Genomic DNA, 24,102 nt, shown 5'->3' on the forward strand with positions numbered 1-24,102 from the left:
TTACCCTTGCAAGGTGTCTGAGGATTATTGAGAGTCGAGTTTCTGGCGATATTGCGTCCCTTATAAAATTGTTTTCTCTTTTGATCAACGGAGTTATTTGAAATAAGAGTTCATCAAAAGCTTTTGCATTCATTCTAGAAAAATTTGCAAAGTCAATGGGTGCAGTTATTTTCATAAATCTTACTAGTCTTTCATTTAAAAATTCTCTTTTATTTTTAAACAAATTCTTTAGTCCAATTTCTACGTTTTTTAACACTTTCTTCTTCTTCATTTGTAATACACTCTGTAATGATCATTAATGCTAATAATTTTCTTTTTTTTCCATTATTCTTCACTTTAAAATTGCACCAGACTAGAAACCCCATTACAAAAATAATACCGTTTATACAACACAAATTGCTTTTTTGACAGTAGAAGCAATGGTCGCATTCACAAAGGTAGTGGCTACGTAGTCAAGGGATTGAGCGCATTCACAAAGCTACTAGGCTAGTAGTCCAAAGTAGTGTAAACATTTCGGCTACAAAATTAGTGCAAACTGTTTAAACGTTTTACAATAAACTGCTTGGTAAGGACACAAGAATTTTAAATGAAATGAATCGTTCTGTATTCAAATACAAATATAAATCAATCATAATATTATATCTTCTATTTGGTTTTATTGAATTTAAAAAGAAAAAAAAACTATTTAAAGTTCTGAAAACACAAATGTTTCTTATATTACATATATATTTGTATTTATCATTAATATGACAGTTCAGGATTAACTAGATTTGTAGTTCAATTTTGCATTCACAAAGCTAGTTGAATTTTGAATACGTAGCCCCTAGTTTTGTGAATGCGCCCAATGCGTTCCAACTCAGTTTATACAATGTGTGCTCGAACACAAAACTAGTTGACAACTCAGTTCACAACCGAATTGAAATGTATATGGGGCACTTAAGTCAAGTTCTACTAGAATAAATTGCAGTGAGAAGGCTGAATTTCAATCACTTATTTCAGTATGTGAGCAATGACGCTCCAAATATTCTCTTCCAAGGCGTTTTTCATCTCAGGCTTGTCTGCGCAGACAAGCAACTCCTCATAACTATTCGCAAACATTTTTCAAGAGTAAGTCTATTTATTACAAAACGACAAATCATATTGAGCTCAAATCAAGTAACAGGTGTCAAAAAGATCATCTTCGAAAAAAGTATTGCTAGACTGAAAATCACACCTCCAAAAAAAACACACATTGCCACTGGGAAAAAATTTGGTTGTTCGTACAAGTTATCGATAAAATGTAACTACCTAGTGTCGGTAACACAGGTTTTTTCCAAACATTCACCAAACTACCTGACCGATTTTTTAGTTGTAAATTTAGGGCTAACTGGAAATGAAATCGTTCAGAGCATCATAAGGACCTGACTGTTCATTTACTTGTATTTATGTACTAAATTTTCTCTCTCTTTCATCCCAATACGTTGTTTGAAAATGAAAAGCATAAAAATAATAAAGTATATAAGTAAAGTATTCGAGTTCGAGTCGAGGTGGTTTTGAATTAGATTTTTAGAAGATAAAAATCCAAATAAAACTGAACAATAAATAAATAAATTGTTATTTAACTAAAAAGTGTATATATTTTCAACAAAAATAAATCCGCAAACACAAATTTAATATGAGTTTTGAATAATTGATGAATGAATTTCTCAGTGGCTTCGAGAATTTGTTGTTTCTTTGCAACGAACTATTGTATATAGGTCGTCCTCAAAATAGTATACAACAATACTGCATAAGTGGTGTTCAATGTTTGATTTTTATTATTCAAATTGTCGTGGGAATTTAGTTTACCATCAAAATGTTGATTTATGGAAACCAAAAAATCCAATTGTCTTTTGTAATGAAATATTTTTGAACTTCCTACAAGTTGTAATATACATACATGGTCTTTAATTGCCTTATATATCTTCGTCCGGAGGAGGAGAAATGAGTTTTATATATTAATAAAATAAAAAAAGAGAAACAAATGCATTTCATAGTTTAAAAGCGTTCCTAATGCGAAATAAATAAAAACTAGGACAAAATTATACGAGTTAAATATAAAGTGAATACTCTGTAATTGCCTACTAGTAAAATGAATAGTTTAAATATTAAGATTTTAAAGCAAATCGATACATTTTGGAATATAAAATTTTTGCAATGGACGATTTACTATATGTTTGTGGTAATAAGTTGCATTGGAGCTGAGCAGCACCCAGCTGAAGAGGATGGTAAGTCCGAATCGTTTGTGACATCTAATATTTTCTTTTATTTGTTTGTAATTTTATATGTGATTAATCCATAAAAGTTCAGAACAAACATTATTTGAGTCTCAAAAATGATATAGACCTTGTATATGCTACAATTTTTTTAAAATTGGGTATCAGGTCTTTCAAGAATTTTACATGCATATAAATGCAGATGTACCTTTTTGTTAGGAACCCAACTAATTATATGTAAACACCTAAACACGATTTTATTTTAGTTACTAGAGGGACTACTAATATTTCTTAAGCTTGTATATTGTACAAATAAACTGATCGACAAAATTAAGTTTTTTTTCTGTTGTACAAACAAAACAATACTTTGTTAAAGAATAAAGATGGCCTAAATTCGAATACCTATCGCCTTTAAATTTGTCTATCATAACAGGATTTTACAATATAACCCTTTAAAAATGTTAAAAGCAACCAAAAACGGGGGTTTTAAGCATTAGTTAAAACTCGAAGTACCTACCTCTTAACATTAAATTGTATGATGATTTTGAAAAGTACAAATATTTCTCTTTTAGATACATTTTAAAGCATTTTATTATCTTACATAGTTTCTGGAATTTCTTAGTTATGAGTCTTTATTAGAATCTATATGAAGTTTCAAACAAATTTGAATTAAATATTTTTGGAAAGTAGGTTTTGGACTTATTGTTAGTGCTGATTTCGAATCAAAACTCAATTTTAATTATTTGGTCTAGTTTCAAAAATACCCGTTTTTAACATTATTTTTATATATTTTAATAGATTTTAAATACTTGTTAGGTGTGATATAATTGTCCATACAACAGATTCGCTACAAAAAAAACTGACTTCCAAGCCGTTTTGGCTTTTTCTGTTGAAAACCATTTTAGAAAAAAAAGTTTAGCTTTTCTTTTAGGTTTAAAGACCTATATAGGTTCGTGTTTTTCTCATTTTAGAAAGTGATATCTAAAAAACCTGACGTGATATATTAATTTTAAAGTCGATTTTGATTTGAAGCCACCAAAATCCATTGGAAAAGTGCTATTTTAATGCCAGGCAGAAAACCTTGAGCAGTGATATCACTCCAGAGAGATCCTTCAAAAATGCATAACTTCCGAAAGTTTAACCCGATTTAAAAATTAAAATTAAATGTAATACAAAAATAAAAATGTAAATCCCTATCGAAATCGGCCTTCAAAGTTCAAAAACCAAAAATAAAATTTGTATTCAATCCAAAAAAATAAAATTTGTATTCAATCCAAAACAATTTACAGTCGTGGCCATACAATTAAGCCACAAAACTAATGTACCCTATTCTCTTCAATAAAGCTTTCCTGAATCACTGTTTTTTTTAACGGTTAAAACCTAACATTATCTTAATATGAAAACCGTATGTCCCCTAAGTTTCAAAGATGTTTTGCAAATAAAGCGCTTTATTTGTTGTTAAGTCGCAGTGCAGGTTGTCACATAATTAAGCCATTACATTTGAAACAGGTACTTTAATATTATTCCATGTAGATATTTTATCAAAATGTATTGAAACTGTTTTATTATTAAGGAATTGTATTATTAAAAATTAAAATATTTAATTGATAACAGTTATGGGAAGAAAATAAACATTACTCCATGTGAAAGAAAAATTATTGTCAAATGCTTCAAAAAGTACAAAAATGTGATGTAAGTAAGAAAATTACTAGGTTTTGCTGAGGTAAAATTAGAAACGCAGTTCAATATTTAAAAAAAAACACCAAAACTTTGAGAACCTATCTCGCAAAAAGTCACGAAAAACGACTCAAGACAAAACATTAGTTAGGCTAGGTTTCTAAAGTGGATCAATTTTTAACATCCATTGAATTAAGAGCGCAAATGGAGGAGAACTATTATGTACAATTATCAGCAAGAAGCATACGAAGGCGACTTCAAGAAAAAAATTTGAATGGACGGATCGCTAGAAATATTGCTCGAGGAATGAGGTTTGCTAAAGAAAACCTTTATAAAAGTACACATTTTTGGAATTTGCCGTGTGGAGCAACGAATCCAAGTTCAACGTTTTTGGCAGTAACGGAAGACAGTATGTAAGGCGTCCTCCATTGAAAGAATTAGACCCGAAACGCACAAAAAAAACTGTAAACATGGAGGGTTTTCCGTGATGGTTTGGCGATGTTTTACATAATCAGGAGTTTATTCATTGGTGCAAATTCATGGAAATAGGACAGGAGAAATGTACAAGAACATTCCGGACAGTCGTTTAAATAGGGATTATGTTGACAATCTACCTATAGCCTATATATTTCTACAGGACAGCGACCCGAAGCATTGCTCTTGGGTCTTTTTCTCTTTGGAACATTGTTAAAGAAGAGTGGTCAAAAATAACTTCTGCCCAGTGTTCATTACTTGTAGGTACAATGCAAAAAAGATGAGCAGAATCATTGCATATGGTTTAATTACGTGTCCACTTCCAAAATCGATTAAAGCAACATATCATTATTCTAATAAGTTTTTCAAAGATATTTTTTTTTTTAAATAAAATATCATCTGAACTTCTAGTTACTAAATGTATATTTTGCATAAATACATTAATTTATCAGTGTATTAAGTTTCTTCATTTGATGGCTTAATTGTATGACCACGGCTGTATACCCCTAATTATGATGTTTATGTACAAAATGTTGTAGTTTTAAAAAGAATAAAAAAAATTCTTTTTCAAAATAGGTACAATTATATAAAATAGTTGCAGCGTGAAAGTCCAAACAAATACATTTTTAAGTATTGAAAATTCAAATATTCATTTATTGCAAGTAATCCTTATAATGTTTACAAAGACTTTTATGAATTTTAAGCATTGGCTTAGCCGTCAGCTTCACTGGTAAATTTAAAATATTTAAGTATACAATTGAACAAGTACATATTTATGTATAATGGTATAAAATTAAAAAATAGAAAAAAATTTTTGATTTGATTATATTAACATTTGCAATATATGATATTTGTATATTCCGTTATTATAAATATTCTGTAGTCCATTTAAAATTTCAATCGTTTCCTGTACTGTTAGGGATGGTTTACCAAAGCATACTCTTCTTTGCCGGTTAAAAATAGGACACACACTGATGAAATGAAAGCATTCTTCTTTAGCTTTTAAGTTACATAAATTCCAAAATTGGTCAAAGGTTCCGTTGTATGGGTTTCCATTTAAATGTAGAAGTTCGCATCTTGATTTAAAAATTAGGGAATTTTATTTATGGGAGAGAGAATCTTGGAAGTAGTTCTTGTCACATAAGTTATAATTAAGCTGGCTATAGAGTAATCTGCTTTCCGATTGACGGGCATTTTCATTCATTTCGGTTAGATTTTTCAAGTTTTTGGATGATTTCGTAGAACTTCGTTTTCATCTGACCAATATTGTTGAGATTGATCTGCACATCTTTTCCACAGGAAGCAACAATGTTTTCCCATGTCCTCATGCACAAGTCCTTTTTCTGAATTTCGTAGAGCATCATTATTTTACATAACCGAGTTTTCCGTATACCAAACGCTATAATTGAGTAATCGGCCTGTTGCTTTAGACTTGAATAAAGAGTTTTGGCAGGTCTGTTTCCAAATAAAACCTCATATTTGTGCCGCATAACAAAGCGAAGATTTCACGACAGCATTGAAAATATTATATTTTGTTAAAAGATTTATGTGATCGTTAGAGAAAATCTTCATCCAAGTAACATTAATTAAGCTTTGTGAAGTTTTTGCTTTTTTAAAAGATGCTTGCTAAAATCCCGGGTTAGATTTAGTAAAACGTCCAAATACTTGTATTCTTTCGATAATTCTTAACGACTTCCATTAAGTATCCAGATGTTCCTAACTTCATTCCGAGTGGAACGCGAGAAGACCATTTCTTTTGTTTTGTCTGTGTTGATGACTAGACCCAACTTGACACAATAGTCCGTAAGACGATCTACCATCAATTGCAGGGCTTCTGCTGGTTCAAATAACAAAACTAAGGTAGAGTAATACATTTATTACGATACCTGCAATTCGGACATCTTCGGTCATCGGCGTAGAGTAGCTATAAAAAGAACAAATAGAATAGCACTAAGTAGACATCCCTGCTTTACTCCAGTAAGTGATTTAAATGGTTTTACATATGTTTCTCCTTCCCAGACTGCAACTACCGTATCTGTGTACAAATAACTGATTATTTGGATAAATTTTATTGACACTCCAAGTTGGGAAAGTTTAGAAACAAAATTTTAGTACTGGAGGTTTTCGATGTCTACACAAATTTTCAAATAATTGCACATGAATCTAAATTGTTACTATTTGTAACAATATTTTCCTTAACTCATTGTTAAAGTATTAAATAGTTACGATTTGTAACAATCCGCAAGTCATATCGGGAGCTGAGTTGATCTTTCAAAGTAGAAGATTTGTTTAAAAATGTTGCTTGGGAGAAAACAGTGAAATTTTAATTTAAAATACAATATATATTTTCTTACAATAAAAAATACAAGTTGTAAGAAGTGTCATGTAGACAATAATGTTTTGGTAGTTTTTGCAAATCTCATGGTAGAGATTAGTAAATTAAAGTTCCGTGTTTGAAATTTATGACACTTTAAAAACTAAACTAGTTGCCTCGGTCAAAATTTACTTTCAAAGAACTAAGTTGACTACAAATGAAATTCCTCACGCTGTCTTTACTTTTCCAAATTTCAACAATTTACAACAATGACACTTAAACATTTTTTGACATAACAACAATATTTAACAATTGTTCAAAAAAAAAAAAATAGACCACAGATATTTGGTGAGTTTTTTTTTTTAATTATATCACGTTATATTATTAAAGAAGAATACCACCAGAGTTCTTTAATGTTGACCAAACTCGCCAGCGACATTTCTACGCAATATTAAAAATTACCAATTTCCGAATTTAATCTTCAAAAAATTAAGCAATTTTAATATATGTATAAATAACTCTTGTTTGTTTAAGCTTAAGTTTAGGTTCAAGAATAAGTTAGTCTTGTTTGAGAATAGACAAATTGTATAGGTCCTGGTCAACGTAATACCCAGAAGATCTATTTCTATACATCTGAAGATCTATTAAAAGAGTTACCAACGTAAGAGTAATTTATATTGCCGACCAAAAACTAAGAGAAACACTGCAAACTCAAATTAGCAAAGGCAACATTTTTTTTATTTTATGATTTTATATGAATTTTTCGTTAACAATTAAACTGTATCTATTGCCATCTGAATGTTTAACTTCTTAGGTTTACAACTTCGTATCCGTGCAAATAAAATGTTGTATTAGTACTAACGACATATGTGTACTTACTAACTTAAGGTGTCGCTATAGTCCTGGGCGGACCTGGGCCTCAACCAACATGCGTCTCCAGCCAGCTCGGTCCCTAGCTAGTTGTCTGCAGTTTCGCACGCCAAGTTGGTTGAGGTCTTCACCCACCCGCGTGCACCACCTGAGTCGCGACTTCCTCTGCTGCGCCGTCCCTCGGGATTGGATTCGATAACCTTCCGGGCTGGAGCGTTGATGTCTATTCGCTCTACATCTAAGCCGTTGGACTTTAATTCTGTTAACTAGGTCAGTGTCGTTGTACCGCCCGTACAGGTTATCGTTATATCTTCTCCTCCATTCTCCATCTATGCGTACGGGACCAAAAATCACCCGAAGAATTTTTCTCTCGAAGCATCCTAAGACGCTCTCATCTTTCTTTGGCAGGGTCTAGGACTTAGCGCCATAAATGAGAAATACATGGTGATTTTAGATGCTCGAGAGAGGACTTTACTTCTCAATTGCTTTCTAAGTCCAAAGAAGCAGCGATGTGCAAGAGTTATTCTTCGTTTGATTTCAGCGCTGGTGTCGTTGTCTGTGTTAATAGCGGTGCCTATGTAGACAAAGTCCTTAACTACCTCGAAGTTATAGCCAATTATGTCATCTGCGTACCCAAATAATTGGATGGACCTTTGTAAGATTGTGCCTATAGTGTTGACGGTTGAGTTTTGCACAATTCTTTCCAGAACGATGTTGAAGAAGTCGCTTGACAGTGCATCGCCTTTTTTGACATCAAATGTATCGGTGAGATCTTTCCCGACCTTGATAGAGCAGCGTGCATTCTCCATCGTCATTCTGCGCAAACTGATAAGTTTGACCGGGATGCCAAAACTAGACATTACTCTGCAGAGCTATTCCCTATGGATGTAGTAATACGCGTCTTTAAAATCGATAAAGAGATGTTGGGTATCGATTTGATGCTCCTGGGATTTTTCCAAGATCTGCCGTTATATGAATACTTGATCGATAGTGGACTTTCCTGGTCTGAAGCCACACTGATAAGGACCTAACAGGTTGTTAACATACGGCTTCAGACGTTCACATAATACGGCAGAGAGGATCTTATATGCAATGTTATGGAGATTGATGCCTTTGTAGTTGGCGCAATTTGGAGGGTCTCCTTTTTTATCTCTTCTCGTTTTCTTCACTTCCGGCTGCCAGTAGCATCACTTAAACTCCTCCTGAAGCATAGAGCGGCAACCAGTTCCAACGATCTCTTTCTATTCCTAGCACGATGCCTCATCTGAGACCACGTCCCAAGTTTTGGGACCGAGCTTTCTTCATGACAGATGATCTGCATGTTTCTCTTGGCCTTCCAGGACGCCTTCTACCTTGAGGATTCGATTGAAAGCACTGCTTTGTTATGTTGTCGTCCGGCTCGGCTTCGTCAATGTATGGCCAATTCATCGCCACTTTCTCTGCGCGATGTCAACATCCACTTTTGTTTGCCCAGTCCTGAACCACAGTTCATAGTTAGATATGGTTTGTGGCCACCGGATTTTGAGGATGTAACGTAGACAGCGGTTGACAGAAGTTTTCAACCTTCACAAACTGTCAGCAGAGCACTTCCACGTTTCGCAGGCATATAGCAGCACGGATTTTACGTTGGACTCAAACAACTATAACTTGGTACGAAGCGCTATTTTCCTGGAGTTCCACACTTTAGCAAACATACCGAATGCACTACGGGCTTTATTTATTCTATTGGTGACATCCAGGTCCGTTCCACCATCGAGTGCCAAATAGCTTCCCAGATAGTTGAACTGGGTGACCTCTTCTACTGCCACTTGTCTCACAATAACCTTTTGTTGTTCGGCTGGTGTGCATTAACTTAGTCTTACTGGCATTAATCCTTAAGCCAGCCACCTGACCATTTTATTGCACATTTGGCCGAGGTCTCCATTTCTATTGGCCATTAAGCATATGTCAGCATAGTACAAATGGTTAAATGTTTCCTTCAAGCGCCATTGGATACCCAGTGTTCACCCACCGTAGCAGTCATAACATCATCAATAGCAAGCAAGAGCAGAATCGGTAACAATACATCATCCTGCCGCACCTCAAATGCGTCGTAAAGCTGTCCATTGTGCAAAACGAAACACCTTGCGTTGTTGTAAGACTCTTTTATTATAGAAACAATTTTGATGAAATGAAACGCGATCGAAGGTCTTTTCAAAATCGACGAACATGAAGTAAAACGGCGATTGGTACTCCGACGATTGTTCAAGAATAATTCGAAAGGTGTTAGTGTGGTCGAAACATGATTGACCACTGCGAAATCCCGCTTGATGCTTAGGCTCGATCTTAGATTTTATCCTCTCGAGAATGATGGTTGTCATTAACTTTGGAAATACGAACAAAATGGAGATTCCACGCCAGTTATTGCAGTTCTTAAGATCACCTTTTTTTGGTATCTTGACGATTACCCCATCCTTCCATTCCCTGAGAAAGATTTGGTTTTCCCAAACAGAGAGCAAGTGTTTAATGCAATATACTTTATGGAAAGCCCATCAAAATTATTTGATTGTAAAATAATGGATTTTTTTCTGGGGTGAACTTAAAAGAAACTAAGGATTAGCAACAATTTTAGTCATTAAACAATTCTATTACAAAAATACTGTACGATTCTTTATTGCTTTTCTTTATAGTGGGAAATACTTCAGATATTTTTTATAATTATTTCCTTTTATTCAAGTTTAGCAATTTAATATGATATTTGTTCTTTAAAGAATTGGGAGTTAATTAACATTTTTTTTGATTCGTTTATACTCTTCCCAATACACTTTTAATTGCGATAAAATTTGCAATCTGAAATAGTTTCTATTATTTTGTCCATTACTGTAGGTATATCTCCATTGTGGGCAATAGTTAGAACAAAATTATGCCACAAGTTAAAATGTGTTAACACTCAAGCTCCGTTAATAAGTCTCTCATTTATTAAAAAAATATTACCATGAAAAATTCACCCAATCGAAAACTAATGTACATAGTTTTTAGGGGCTTAAAGATGCCTGTTCCCAAAGTGTTATTAATACCACTTAAATCCGTTATTGGCTCCCCGAATAAACAGTATATAAAAATATTACTTAAAATATGTTCATGCTATAATAAATTAAATTGTTTTTTTTTTTTGTTTTTCTCTAGGTCCACTACTGGCAGTGCAAACCGCAGTTAACCTGGATGTTAGTCTGCCATGTGATCTAAGACCAGGCACTATGGCTACGGACAAAGTACAACTTGTAATATGGTACAAACAAGGCAGTGTTAAACCAATATACACGTGAGTTTTGTTGTTGCTTTTTTAGTCACTTACTTTAAAAAAATAATTTTTTCTGTAATCTTGAGTATAAAGTTTCGTCAAAACTTACAAAATATCAGACACCAAATGTAATACAAAAATTATTTAACAGTTCCCAGTCACAGGTATTTTAATTAAGTATGCATTCGTGCATTCGAAGTTGGTTCCGAACCCAACACTTTTTAAACCATTTTAGTTTTTGCAGAAACGTATACATACTTAAAGATTTGCCTTTTCCCTCAGTATTTTTTAAGGATTACAATTTTTTAGAAAAAAAAGATTGGAAGTATCTTCTATATTTTCATTTTTATATAATTTCAGATTTGATGCACGCGGGCGACAATTGCAACAGGCAATCCCATGGGCTGATGATGCTGTTCTCAAGAATAAAGCTCAATTTTTTTATGACACTAATCCGCCAGCTTTGAAAATTAAAAATGTCCAAATCAATGACGCCGGATTATATAAATGTAGAGTTGATTTTCATAAGTCACCCACAAGGAACTGGCGAGTAAATGTTACTGTTATAGGTAAATTATTTCCAAACGTATGATTTTCGTAATCAATTTTGACTTTATCTCTTTTGTATTTTGCTTTTAAGTACCCCCAACTAAATTGACGATATTAGATTCATATGGAGCTGCTATTAGAAATAATGTAGCTGGACCTTACCTAGAAGGAAACAGTATAAACCTAACATGCCTTTCTAGTGGAGGAATACCACCTCCAAAGGTATCATGGTGGAAGGAGCATGCTTTGGTAGATGACTCATATCAAATACTTCCCGATGGGACTGTAAGAAACGTTTTACATTTACTAAACATTTCCAGAGCTGATTTACTTGTGGTAAGTAGAGATTAATTATTTGGAAATAACAATGTTGTAGTACCGTGGCATGATGGTTAGTACGATGGATGTTTCGATCCCTACCTGTGCCACCTAAAGTTTTTTTCACGGGTACTGCCTCTTGCGAGTAATTGACAAATTCTCCAAGAGTAATTCTTCTCATGCAAAGTGCTATTCAAAAACGACATATTTTTAAGAAAATGACTATCACATTTTTGTTGTGACAGCTTTGTAGGTATCAATTCGACTATTACCTTACATAGATCAAATGCGATTATTTTGACTGTCATTTATCAACAATCACCGTAGCCGATATCACACCAGAGAATTATCCATTTTGCGGTTTCAAAATGAAACGTAAATACATAAAACACATATAAAATATTTTTGTTCTTGATATTGCGAGGATTCTCAAAACCCCATATAAAGTTTGAACGATGAAATTATGTGTGAAACACTAAATCATTTAAATGACCACCACTCGAATTGTTGCAAGCATGGATTCTTTTAAGATAATTTTCGTCTACTATTTTTTGTCACATATTGGGCCATAACTTGACGAATGTTGGTTTTTAAATGCTCAAGAATTAAAGATTTATCTGCATAAACACGGTCTTTAGCGTAGCCCAACAAAAAAAAGTCTAGCGGTGTCAAATCGCATGATCTTTGTAGCCAGTTGATATATCCAAGTGGAGAAATTAGACGGCCAGGAAATGTCTCTTGCAATAAAGCCATATTCGCTCCAGTTGTATGGTTTGTGGCACCGTCTTGTTGACACCACATATTCTTCAATAGCAGGCAAAAAAAGTCGGTTATTATATGACCATAACGGTGCAAATTGACGGTTACAGTCGTTCCCTCGTCGTTTTTTGAAGAAGTAAGGTCCAATCCCACCTCCGGACCAAAGAGCGCACCAAACAGTGACTTTTTGTGGATGTAATGGCCTCGTAGTACCCGTAGCGTGATGGTTAGTGCGTTGGACTGTCATGCAAGGGGTCTTGGGTTCAATCCCTGCCTGCGCCACCTAACTTTTTTCACGGGTGCAGCCTCTTGCGAGGAACTGACAAATCCTCAAAGAGTAATTTTTGTCATGAAAAAGTGCTATCTCAAAATAAGCCGTTCGGATTCGGCATATAAACTGTAGGTACCTTCCATCCCTGACAACATTACTCGCACACAGGAATGGTTGAGAGTTGTAAGTCACTAGGCCCTGGTTCTTCATGGACTGTTGGGTCACTCTTCAACTACTCGAGGATTCTCAAAACCCCATATACGACAATTTTGTTTACTAACATACACACCGAGTGAGAAATGTGCTTCGTCGCTGAAGAAAATTTTGTCCGAAAAATCGCAGTCCACAGCCTGTTGTTCGAGCACCCATTCGACGTATCTAAAACGTTGTGAATGGTCAGCTGGCTTCAGTTGATGTGTGAGCTGGACTTTATATAGATGTAGTCGTATATCCAAATGCAAAATACGCCAAAATGTGCCGTAAGGAAGTCCTAATTCGTGAAAACGACTAGCAATCGACGCATTCGGTTCTTCGGCAACACTTTCATTTACAGCAGCGATATTTTCAGTAGTACGAATGAAACGATGATGAATGGTTAGGTTAGGTTAAAGTGGCTGTCCGTGATGGAATTGGGCACACTAATGCCAGTTTAATAGTTTATTGTCATACTCCATGAATCTTAAGGCTTTCTCCTAAGCTCAATGAAAACAGTTTGAGTCCTTATTGATTATGCTTATATGATTTAGGTTGTTATAGAAGAATTCCCCCAGGTAATTCTTGCATTTTTGACTTAGCGCAAGGCATGTACAGAGAAGGTGAAGAACTGTTTCCTCCTCTTCCTCGTCCACACAGCTTCTGCAAAAGTCATTTGAGAATACGCCTAGGCGCTTGGCATGCTGTCCTATTCGGCAGTTCTCGGTTATGACACTTATTATCGAGCTTATATGCGATCTGCTTAGAGATAGCAAGCAAGTTACCTCGAATGTCTCTATGGCCCGGCACTAGCAAAGGTGGACTGTTATAGACTTTGTAGGGACAGAGTCCAGAGATTTGATAGATAGATCCAGCCCAAAAGTGATTAGAGGTGGTTGGAAAGAAGAGATAGGGCAAAGAGTCAGTTGATGTTAAGAACATATGTAGGGAAATGATTAGGATCGGTAAACAGTAGTTGAGATATGTTCCCAGTAGTAGAAGGGAGCGCCGGACCTTTTTCGCCATTACATCGTAGAAGGTGGGATGGGAGTTGGTGACATAAGCGTTAGCTTGTGTGCCTTGTTTATGTGGGACTGGGTGATGATCGTGGAAAGGTAGAAAATATGAACGTCCTTACGCAGCTTCTATATAGGCCTTACAAAATCTGTTACCAATCCATTTTCTTTAAATTTCTTGACAATTTTGATAATTGCTTGCGTAGTTGAACCATTATGTAAACCATAATCTCCTCCTAAAGCATGATATGGGGCCGTGGCAAAATCACCTTCTTAGAAGGTTTTAACAATTTTTATGCGCTCTTCGATAGTTAAGCGATCTATTTCCGTAATGGCAGACTTTTAACTGAAAAAAAAAAATAGTTTAACAAATTAGTGTGAAAAAAGAAACAAAAAACACAATTATTAAAATTGAAACAACTAACCAAAGTAAGGTTTCGCTGACTCTTCAGAATTTGTTTGCGAAAGTTTTTGTTAAAATATTTCTGGATATTGAGCGACTCAAACATTAAAAATAAATTGGTTGGGCAAACACTATCAAACATTATGTCTTAGAGGTCTCTTTGTTAATTAGAGAAATCTATTGATTGTCTTATAAAATACAACAAACTATTTAAACTTATTTGTTAGGCAGGAAAGACAAGAAGCTATAGTCGTATATTCATAGTAAATAGTAATCAATTATTCAAAAAACAAATTCTTTTAACTCTTATTTGTGTAATTTCTGCTTTCAATATTATAATGTTGTATGTTGTTTATTCTTTCTAGGTTTACACTTGTCAGGCAAGTAATGGTCATATTGTGGCGGTACTATCAGGAAAAGTTAAAATCGAAATGAAGTGTAAGCTTAATAATTATAAAACATATTAACGTGTGTTATTTTAAATAGTAGTAAAGTAAATTTTTTTATTGTAATCGTCTAATTTAATTGATATTGTTCTATGCGATTTGTATATTATGAAACAAAAAATGCGAATAGAGAATTTAAAGATCTTAGTCTCATTCAGTACTTAAACAATTCATACGTTTCTTTACAGTGCCCCCTTTGAATATACTTCTTCAAGGGATTAATCACCCAATAGTCGCAGGAGTGAGTACTCACGTAACATGCACATCAGTTGGAGCCAGACCACCACCCCAAATTATATGGAAGAAGGGTGGTGTTGATATAAGAGGAGCAACACAATCGGTAAGAGATATTCTTTGCAACTTTTTCCTTCTATTTAATTGGAGCTAACATTTCGGAATTAAATATTGATTAACACTTAATGCATAGGCAGAGAAATATATTTAGAAGTCAGTGGAAAAGATATAGACAGATACATGATATTAATGAGATGAATATTTACACACGACAAATAGCTTTCGAAATTTCAAAATTCAGAAACAAAACATGGAAGAAAAAAAGGGAACACCCTTGATCTTAATTCCACGCCGTTTTAGAAAATAGCAAACATACTGTATGTATTCCTCACTTAGAACATAATAATTCTTTGCTCATAAAATTTCAATAGTCAGTTGATTAACGAGATCAGTTCAGAAAACAACACAATAAATAAATCTATCAATGTTATCAATAGTTTTAATGAGCACTTGTCAAATGAAGAAATCTTGAGAATAATTTAAAATATGAACAATAAGCATAAACAATAATTTAAAAAGTAAAAATAAAGCACCAGGAATAGACACACTTAAAAACTCGTATTTAAAAAAAATATTACAATATTGTAGAACCAAATAGAAGAAATCGAAGATCATACCGATTCACAAGCCAGGAAAACCATCTAACAGTCCAAACAGCTTATTAAAATAAAATTTTTGGACTTTCTTAAGACCTCAAATTTCATTCCGATCAATTTGGAGTAAGGCAAGCTCATAGCACTACCCTTAGCTAGTGCTTAGAATATTGTAACCATATTCAAGAAAAACTTACTGCGAAACAGTCTACTGGTCTTGCCCTTTTGGATATTGAAAAGGCTTTTGATAGTATATGGAATTATGGTGTTCTTCATAAAATTCATTTTATCTTATAAAAATGTATGCAAAGTTTTGTCGGAAATAGGAAACTTTAAGTTAATTTAAATAATATGCATTTCTGCTTTAAAAATATAACCTCGGGGTTATCACAAGGATCTGTGAAACAGCGATGTTTTTGGCCATGAAAAAGAGAATAATTTACAACATGCTCTAAACGATATGTTCGATTATTTCATAGCATGAAAATTTAAACTTGACACTGACAAAACCAGGTCCTTCTTTTTTTACCCGAAGAAGAAAACCCTGTGCTTGCTCACCTTGCTCACCTCAAAAATGATAACTATGATTTACCGTTTGTTGATTTTATCAAATATTAAAGTGTATATTCAGACGAGAAATTGACCTACCGCGATCATATCACAAATATCCCTAACAAAATAAACATTACTACCCAAATGTTATACCCTCTCATTTGAAGGAATTCGTCCAAATTATATTTTTTTCAGACATCATCTGACGGTAACTCAACAATATCTGAGTTGGTGCTAGTTCCGGCTCCCGAAGACAATGAAAAGGAAGTTGCGTGTTTAGTAGCTAAAACATTACCAACCCATCATGACATGGGCCTGCAGCCGTCTTATGAAAACTCCTATGGAGTTATAGAATTATTTTTAAAGGACTCTCGAATTTTAAATGTCACACGTATGTTTGAGCAAAAAAGAAAACACTTATTTCCATTCCGTATTATTAATCGTAAATACTTTCCAGATGCTCCTATTGTGTCCCTAAATCTAGGGGCTCCATTAGATGCAAACAATTTAATGAACGGCTCTGATGTATATTTAGAGTGTAGTATAGTAGCAAATCCTGCAATAACTCGAATTGAATGGTATCACAACGTAAGTATGAACTATTTGGTGTTGCTAATATAATTTAAAAACTTTAATTTTACATCAGGATAAAAAATTGAATTCTGCTCGTGGAATTCTCATTTCAAATCAGACCCTTGTTTTGCAAAGTATTTCAAAGTTTTCACATGGAAAGTACTTTTGTCTTGCTACAAATATTCAAGGAAGTGTATCTAGCAACGAAGTTTTTCTAGACGTTAAATGTAAGTATTATTTGTAAAATAATTTTAATATTTATTTCTTTGAAATACTGACATATTTTTCTTCGCTAGATCCACCTATTTGTGAAGCTGAATCAACAGTCATAAGAGCCGCTATAAAACAAACCTTAAACATAACATGTCTTGTAGATTCTAACCCATTGTATAACTTACAATATAAATGGTTCTTCAATAATTCCTTGGATAACATAATTGAATTGCCAGAACCATCAAGCCAAGCTCAAGAATTTAATAGCTTAGCACCATCATCTCTGCCTCTTAAAGGTCTCGCACCTTCCGGCCACCATAACAACCATTATAAATTTTACCAGGAATATCAAAAACATCCACACCATCACAAAAGGTTGCTTCAAAAAATCATTATTCAGAAACAACATCATCAGCCTTCGAACAATCTAAATGATTTCCATGGCAGAATTCATTTTTCTTCGGTACTAGCATCATCGTTACATGCACCACTCTATACATCGAATTCATTAGAAAACCCTAAGAGGCATTTATCACATGTAACTAATAGGTCCAAACTAGACAATAATCATCATCATGTTGAGCATAGTGATTATAGATTGATCGAGAATATGGAAGAAAAGGATAATAACCAAGAAAGAACCTATGATTTCCCCCTCGCACAAATGCTTTATTCAAACATGGTCTATACAAATCAATTAGATAAAACACATCGAATACATAGGGAACATTCAAAACCGGATATACAGGAAAATGAGAATAGGAAACATATTACAACACATTACGGCCATAAAGGTGGTTCAAAAACTCCAGAACCACCGACATTATACAATGTGTATCCTTATCATATTGAATCATATGAAAGTTTTGGTGCAATATCTTGTATGGCTAGTAACCAAATGGGTCAGAGTAAACCCTGTTGGTATCATATCCAACCAGCAGGTATATTAATCTTTCTTACCAAAGCTTTCAGTTTTGTAAACATGTTTTTTTTTTGTCTTTACAGATCTTCCAGACCCCGTCAAAAGTTGCATAGCTCATAATGCGACGTCTAGTTCGATTCAAATACAGTGTATTCCTGGTTTTGATGGTGGCATTCCGCAACATTTCCATATACAAGTTTACGATGAACTTAATAGACAAATTCTATACAATGTAACGTTCAAACATTCCAATTTCAAAATCAAGAGTCTACCGAGTGACTCGGTTTTTGTGTTACGAATAACTTCTATCAATTCGCAAGGCTCAAGCAAGCTTGTGTATCGTTTGAGAGCACGAACATTATCCGTTCCACTATTAAGAACAGGTAAGTGATGTTCAAAACCATAATCAATGCTCTGGTGTTTCGTAGAAAAAAACAATAGTACCGTGCGTTGCATCGGGCCAAGTTTAAAAGGAACTATACGTATGACCTGCAAATTAAAGGTACTGTGACAAAAATAGAGAACATAACGATTTGTATTAGCGATACTTGCTTTTTACATTACTGTGCCATTGGCACGATGAAATTTCAAGCCGACGTAAAGATTGTACTCATTATTTAAATGTATTTGAATTCAGCAACGAGCTCAGGATATTCTTCGTTGAATAGTCCATTTGTGCTTAAATTTATTTTTGTCAGTTCTTATAACTAAAAAGCACAGCAAAATTTAAAGTTAGAAGAAAAATATCTTCACCCGAAACCAGAACTTGGCTTCCTAATCATATGTGTTAGAAAAAAAAACTACGAAAGTTTTAATCTTGTAAGTGTTTATTTAAATTTCATCTTGGTTTCCTATATGCATTTGGATTTTTGGTTGATTGAAAGGTAAACACTTTACAGTCGCAGAAAAAGATCTTCTTTCAGTTTTAACAAGTTACCAATGCGAGGTTGGATTTTCTGTCTACCGAAACAATATCATTATTGAGTGTTCCGTGGTTGAACAAAATTTCGAACCTGAGTGTTAGATACCTTAAAGTTGCTGGACGTTCAATCAATTGATGTTCCTGACGTCTTTTACAAATACATTTTTTGATTACATAAAATGAGACTGAAGAATAAATTACCTAAAGTAAACGTCACTATCATAGGCCCAAATCGTTCTACTCCCAAAGCGTCCTGATGGTAAAAAATCTGCCTCACCCAAAACAGACTTAACAGAAAGAACTTAAATGCTCAATTCATAATAATTTTCTCAAATAAAATTATTTTTCCACATATTTTAAAATTATTAAGTGTATTTTTTAAATATTTCAATATTTTTCTCATTGAATTTATAGCTTCATCGACCGCTGTTCTGGTTCAATTAACACCGCTCCTAGGCGCAATGGTTGGACTAATTGTGACCCTAATATTAGTTGTCATATGCATAGTTATATTTATAAAATTTCGTAAAAAGCATATCTATCGATCACATGGAAACATCTTAGAAACAATTGACAAAGGAGGCAGTGTTGAACTGCTTGGTCGTAATCTTGGAAGTCGATCTAGTTTGGAAGATAAAAATCCTGACGTTGTTCCTTTGGAAAATAGTGACGATGAATTTCATGCTGAAGAAGAAGCATTTAATCGATTAAATATGGATTCGCACAGAGCCCTGTGTCCACAGAGAGTAAGAAATGATTCTCCGTCGTCATCGCCACATCCTCTGCATGTATCCCAACCGGCTAAGGTATTTATTGTTTTGTTTAATGGTTTACTAAAAAATTAATTTTTTTACAACATTCAATAAACTTTTTGAACACAATTATCATTCTTTTGCACATCTTCTTAAAAATTCTTATTATCAAATCTGTACTATTAGATTTTTTTTAGACTTAAAACGACTTTCTTGAGGGTAGTAATCATACGAGTATTTTTGTTTGGTTCTTATGCAAAGTAAGCCATTGATTTTAAGGAATTTACGGTAATATAGAAACAAAAGGAAACCTGGCATAAAAAGTTCTTTCTGCTCGGCAAGCCGTCCGATGTTGAAATTAAAAGATAATGTATTGACCAATGAATATATACTTATGTGTATAGGAAAAATTAGGTTTTCCTTCGGCTTTTTTGGTCACTTTGATCGTGGCAATGAAACAAGGTTGTTACATTAACTTTTCCCGACGTTTCGGCAGGGGTTGCTGCCTTCCTCAGGGGAACTTTATTAAACATGAAATATAAAACACATAGTACAATATTGTGATGTGATTTATAAAATAAACTGCAAAGGTAAACCTGACGAAACATGTAACCTTTGCTACATCGGAACCACCAAACAATTCTTGCGCCAAAGATTGTCCAACCACAAATCTGACATCAAAAACAATAACCTGGCTAAAACCGCATTGGCGGCCCATTCAATAGACAAAGGTCATTCTCCGGATTTCGATTGTGTTAAAGTTCTTCAAACGGAAAAACATACTTCCAAGCGATATACACTCGAAACGCTCCATATCCTGAACAACAAAAACAATATGAATCGCAAGCAAGACACACAGAGTATATCATCTGTATATTGCTCACTTGTTTCCTCATAAGAGTTTTTTCTTTGTTTTTTTTTTTGTAGTTATAGACTGAACTTCTTAATTAGAAGTGTTTTTTTTTTTTTTTTACATTGTTTTAAAATTTAATTGTTAAATTGTAAGTTTTTTCTTATTCTTGTTGTCCACAATATTGTACTATGTGTTTTATATTTCATGTTTAATAAAGTTCCCCTGAGGAAGGCAGCAACCCCTGCCGAAACGTCGGGAAAAGTTAATGTAACAACCTTGTTTCATTGCCACGATCAAAGTGACCAAAAAAGCCGAAGGAAAACCTAATTTTTCCTATACACATAAAAAAGTTCTTTCGCATAGTTTTCACAGCATTTGATTAATGTCCCTCAAGTTGGGCTCGAAGGTATCTGCTGAGCATTGATAGAAGCGCGAGTTCAAGGGGAGAAATACATTTGGCGATTTCTCTAGAGCATAAACCGATAAATTAACTGTACACATTTTAAGACAAGAAAGCTTTTGACGATGTTCAAGCGACGTAAATGAACCAATTATGATATTATCACCAAACAATTAAAATGCTCTAGGTTCTATACTGACATAAACATCATCAACTCGTTTACATCACTCGAACATCGACGCAAGGTTTCTTGCCTCACCCTTTTTTACCGTTATTTTAACGGACTATGCTCTCCTTAAACAATTTAACCGTAATACCCGCGCTTCTAGGAATGCCCATCAGTTTACAATTGAGCCCAACTTCGGACGTACTATGAAGTACAGAGATTCTTTTTTTAGCCGTACTACGCGAATGTGGAACGCCTTGCCACGCTCTATCTTTCCCTGTCATTGCAATGTTCAGAAATTTAAAACCAATGTACACCGACACCTCCTATCCAACCCTTCCCTCTTTTCCTAATGCTCACACTGTGTCTTTGGCATATTAAAGGTATAAGAAACCCTTTTAGTGTTTGCTAATTATAAAAAAAAAAAAAAAAAATAGGAACACCAGCCCAGAGATATGATAGATTTTATTTTTCAAGTTTTGTCTTTATTTTCTTATTTTTTTCTTTCAAACTAAAATTACCCATTGTTTGTAGTAAAATTATTACATAAAATATTTTAAATACATAATTGTAAAAAGGGAAACAAACTTCGTGGACATTGAAATAGATACAACGATTTAAAAAAAAAAAATAAAATTAAATGCAAAGCTATTCTGGAATTAAAAATTATTTTAATATCTGGTAGCCTGGCCCTTTAATTACAGTTGGACATTGAGTCAAATAATCGGCGGCATCTGTCGATTGAAATATTGTACCACTCCTGTTGGACCATCCTCCACAGTTCGGTTTAATTTTTTGTTAAATGTTTTCCACCCGAAAAATTTAACTCTTCCCAAAAATTTTCAGTGGGATTGAAGTCTGGCAATTAGGATGGCCACACCAAAACTCTGATTTCTTGGTCCTTAAAATACTTTGGAGCAGATTTGGATGTGTTCCAAGGATCGTTGTCCTGCTGTAGAACACATTTGAGAGGCAGGTTTTGCCCACATAAGGCAGCAACGTATCTTTCATGATATTCACCTTCATATTTTGATCCATTTTACCCTCAATCAAATGTATTGGTCCAACGCATACCAACAAAATTAACCCCAAAGAATGATACTGCCGCCACCATTCTTGATCGTTTTCTGGATGTATTTGGGATTCATTTCTTTCAAATTAAGCCCTCTAACGGTTTGTCTGCCATCACTTCTGAACAAATTTATCTTTGTTTCGTCCATCCACAAATTATCGTTCAGTCTTCTCTTGGGATTGTTTTGCTTGGGTTTCCCCTCTGTTTTTTAGAACTCAGCGGTTAAATTGCTTTTGCAATCAACTTGAGAGATCTGCTCATTATTCTGGCTATTTCCCTCAAAGATTTTCCCTCACTTCGTAGCTTTCTCTTTTAGGGAACAATGTTTACCGTGACCCATGTTTTCCTTAGAATTAATTTTAATATTATTATAATAATTTGAATTTACTTGGTAAAGTGAACTTATTGTTTTATAAAATTTAAAAAAAAATATTAAAAACTAATTAAATATTAATGGCTGTGTTCCAATGTGTTTCTATTTTAATGTCCACCAAAAATACAGTCTTACCTAAGGAACGGTTCATCTCCAAACTATCAACCAGCAAATAAAAATAAAACCCATGTTATTTTGCATAAGAAAGTCTTACTTTTTTCTGATAACGGTTAAAACTACTTCTAATGCATTTTTTTTTAATTTGATTTTACTCTTAGCAACTGTCCTTGTGTCTATTTTAATGTCCATGTCTGTATTTGTATAAGAAATTTATTTAATATATTTCGATGGATTGATTGTATTATTTTTCTTGTACCTACGGCTAAAACTAATGTATGTCCCAAATTTTCATTTATATTCCAGACTGGAGAAATATCTCTTACTACAAATCCAGCCTACAATATTTGCAACACTCCACAGCGAATGCGACAGCCTACATACGCATGTCCTCCACATCTCCTCCCCAACAACAGTTCATCGAACATTTATACACGTGTTCCCGGACGAACCAATGTACCTTCCTACGAAAATTCAACCGCGTCCACATCACCATATGGATCATTAAACATATGTATGATGCCTTTACTAGGACAACACCAGCCTTCACAACCACTTCAAGTCCAACCCCACCAATTACTACAGCAAAAAGCACAACTACATTCTGCGACCAGTGACCAGTCTAGATTTTACAATTACAATATGTCTCCCTGAGAGTTACTCCCTGATAACACCAAGTGCCAAATAGTGAGCATTGGTAGTAGTAACACTGTATGCACGAGCTCCGCCGAAAGAACGACAATTGTTTAGCCACTTTGTCGGTAACACGAAATAAAAATAAAAACAAAACTACAAATAATCTTAAATTTGTATGTAAAATAATTTAAATCATGGTAGCTTTAATCCATTTGAAAACTTAAGAAAAATGTCTCTTCAGAATTTAAATCTCTCTCTTTTTATATTTTACTTTTAGCATAATATTAACAAATAATCAACTTTGTATTAAATTAGTGATAGAAAAAAAAACACCTTTCTTATTTAAAAGAAAATTAAATTACACAGTTAAGAAAGGAAAGACACCTATGTAAATGTTTTTATGATTAAAAATAGATAGACAAAACAAAACGCAACAATACTGCTTTAACAAAAATGCATATTACACTTAAGATGTATTAAAATATTTCATTGCGCTGGCGCTCACAGATTAAAACTTATAAAAATTCTATTGAAAAAAGAGAGTTTAGAAATGGAAGACTATAGTAGAAAAGAAAAACGTTGCATTTTAATTGATAGAATTAATGTACAATTGTCTTAAAGTTTTGACACAAATTTTTTTATATTCAACTATTTAAGACATGCTGCATCATTTTATTTTTTAGTATTAGACACAATCAACTGTATTCAGCTTTTTGTTTTCTTAACATATCATTATTTTCTTAAATAAAAAAAAAAAACAAAATAAGTTCTTTTTTCCATCACTTTTTATTGATACAAATTTAAGAAGTGTAAATGTAAATATTTAAATAAATAAATCAGAATACTGTTGATTTTTTCGTA

General features: G+C 33.7%; 1 protein-coding gene across 1 annotated transcript; it reads left to right on the forward strand.

The window, feature by feature from the left end:
* The first annotated feature begins 1,488 nt into the window (after window positions 1-1,488).
* On the forward strand, window positions 1,489-24,102 carry LOC129951237 (uncharacterized). Its single transcript, XM_056063306.1, has 13 exons — window positions 1,489-2,246; window positions 10,735-10,870; window positions 11,210-11,418; window positions 11,490-11,734; window positions 14,723-14,795; window positions 14,992-15,143; window positions 16,438-16,633; window positions 16,700-16,830; window positions 16,889-17,042; window positions 17,112-17,969; window positions 18,034-18,333; window positions 19,287-19,678; window positions 22,912-24,102. Exons 1-13 carry the CDS (start codon window positions 2,111-2,113, stop codon window positions 23,257-23,259), a joined length of 3,330 nt encoding a protein of 1,109 aa, XP_055919281.1. The 5' UTR covers window positions 1,489-2,110; the 3' UTR covers window positions 23,260-24,102.

This window comes from Eupeodes corollae, chromosome 3 (assembly GCF_945859685.1).
Source record: "Eupeodes corollae chromosome 3, idEupCoro1.1, whole genome shotgun sequence".
In the NCBI taxonomy this organism is placed as follows: domain Eukaryota; kingdom Metazoa; phylum Arthropoda; class Insecta; order Diptera; family Syrphidae; genus Eupeodes; species Eupeodes corollae.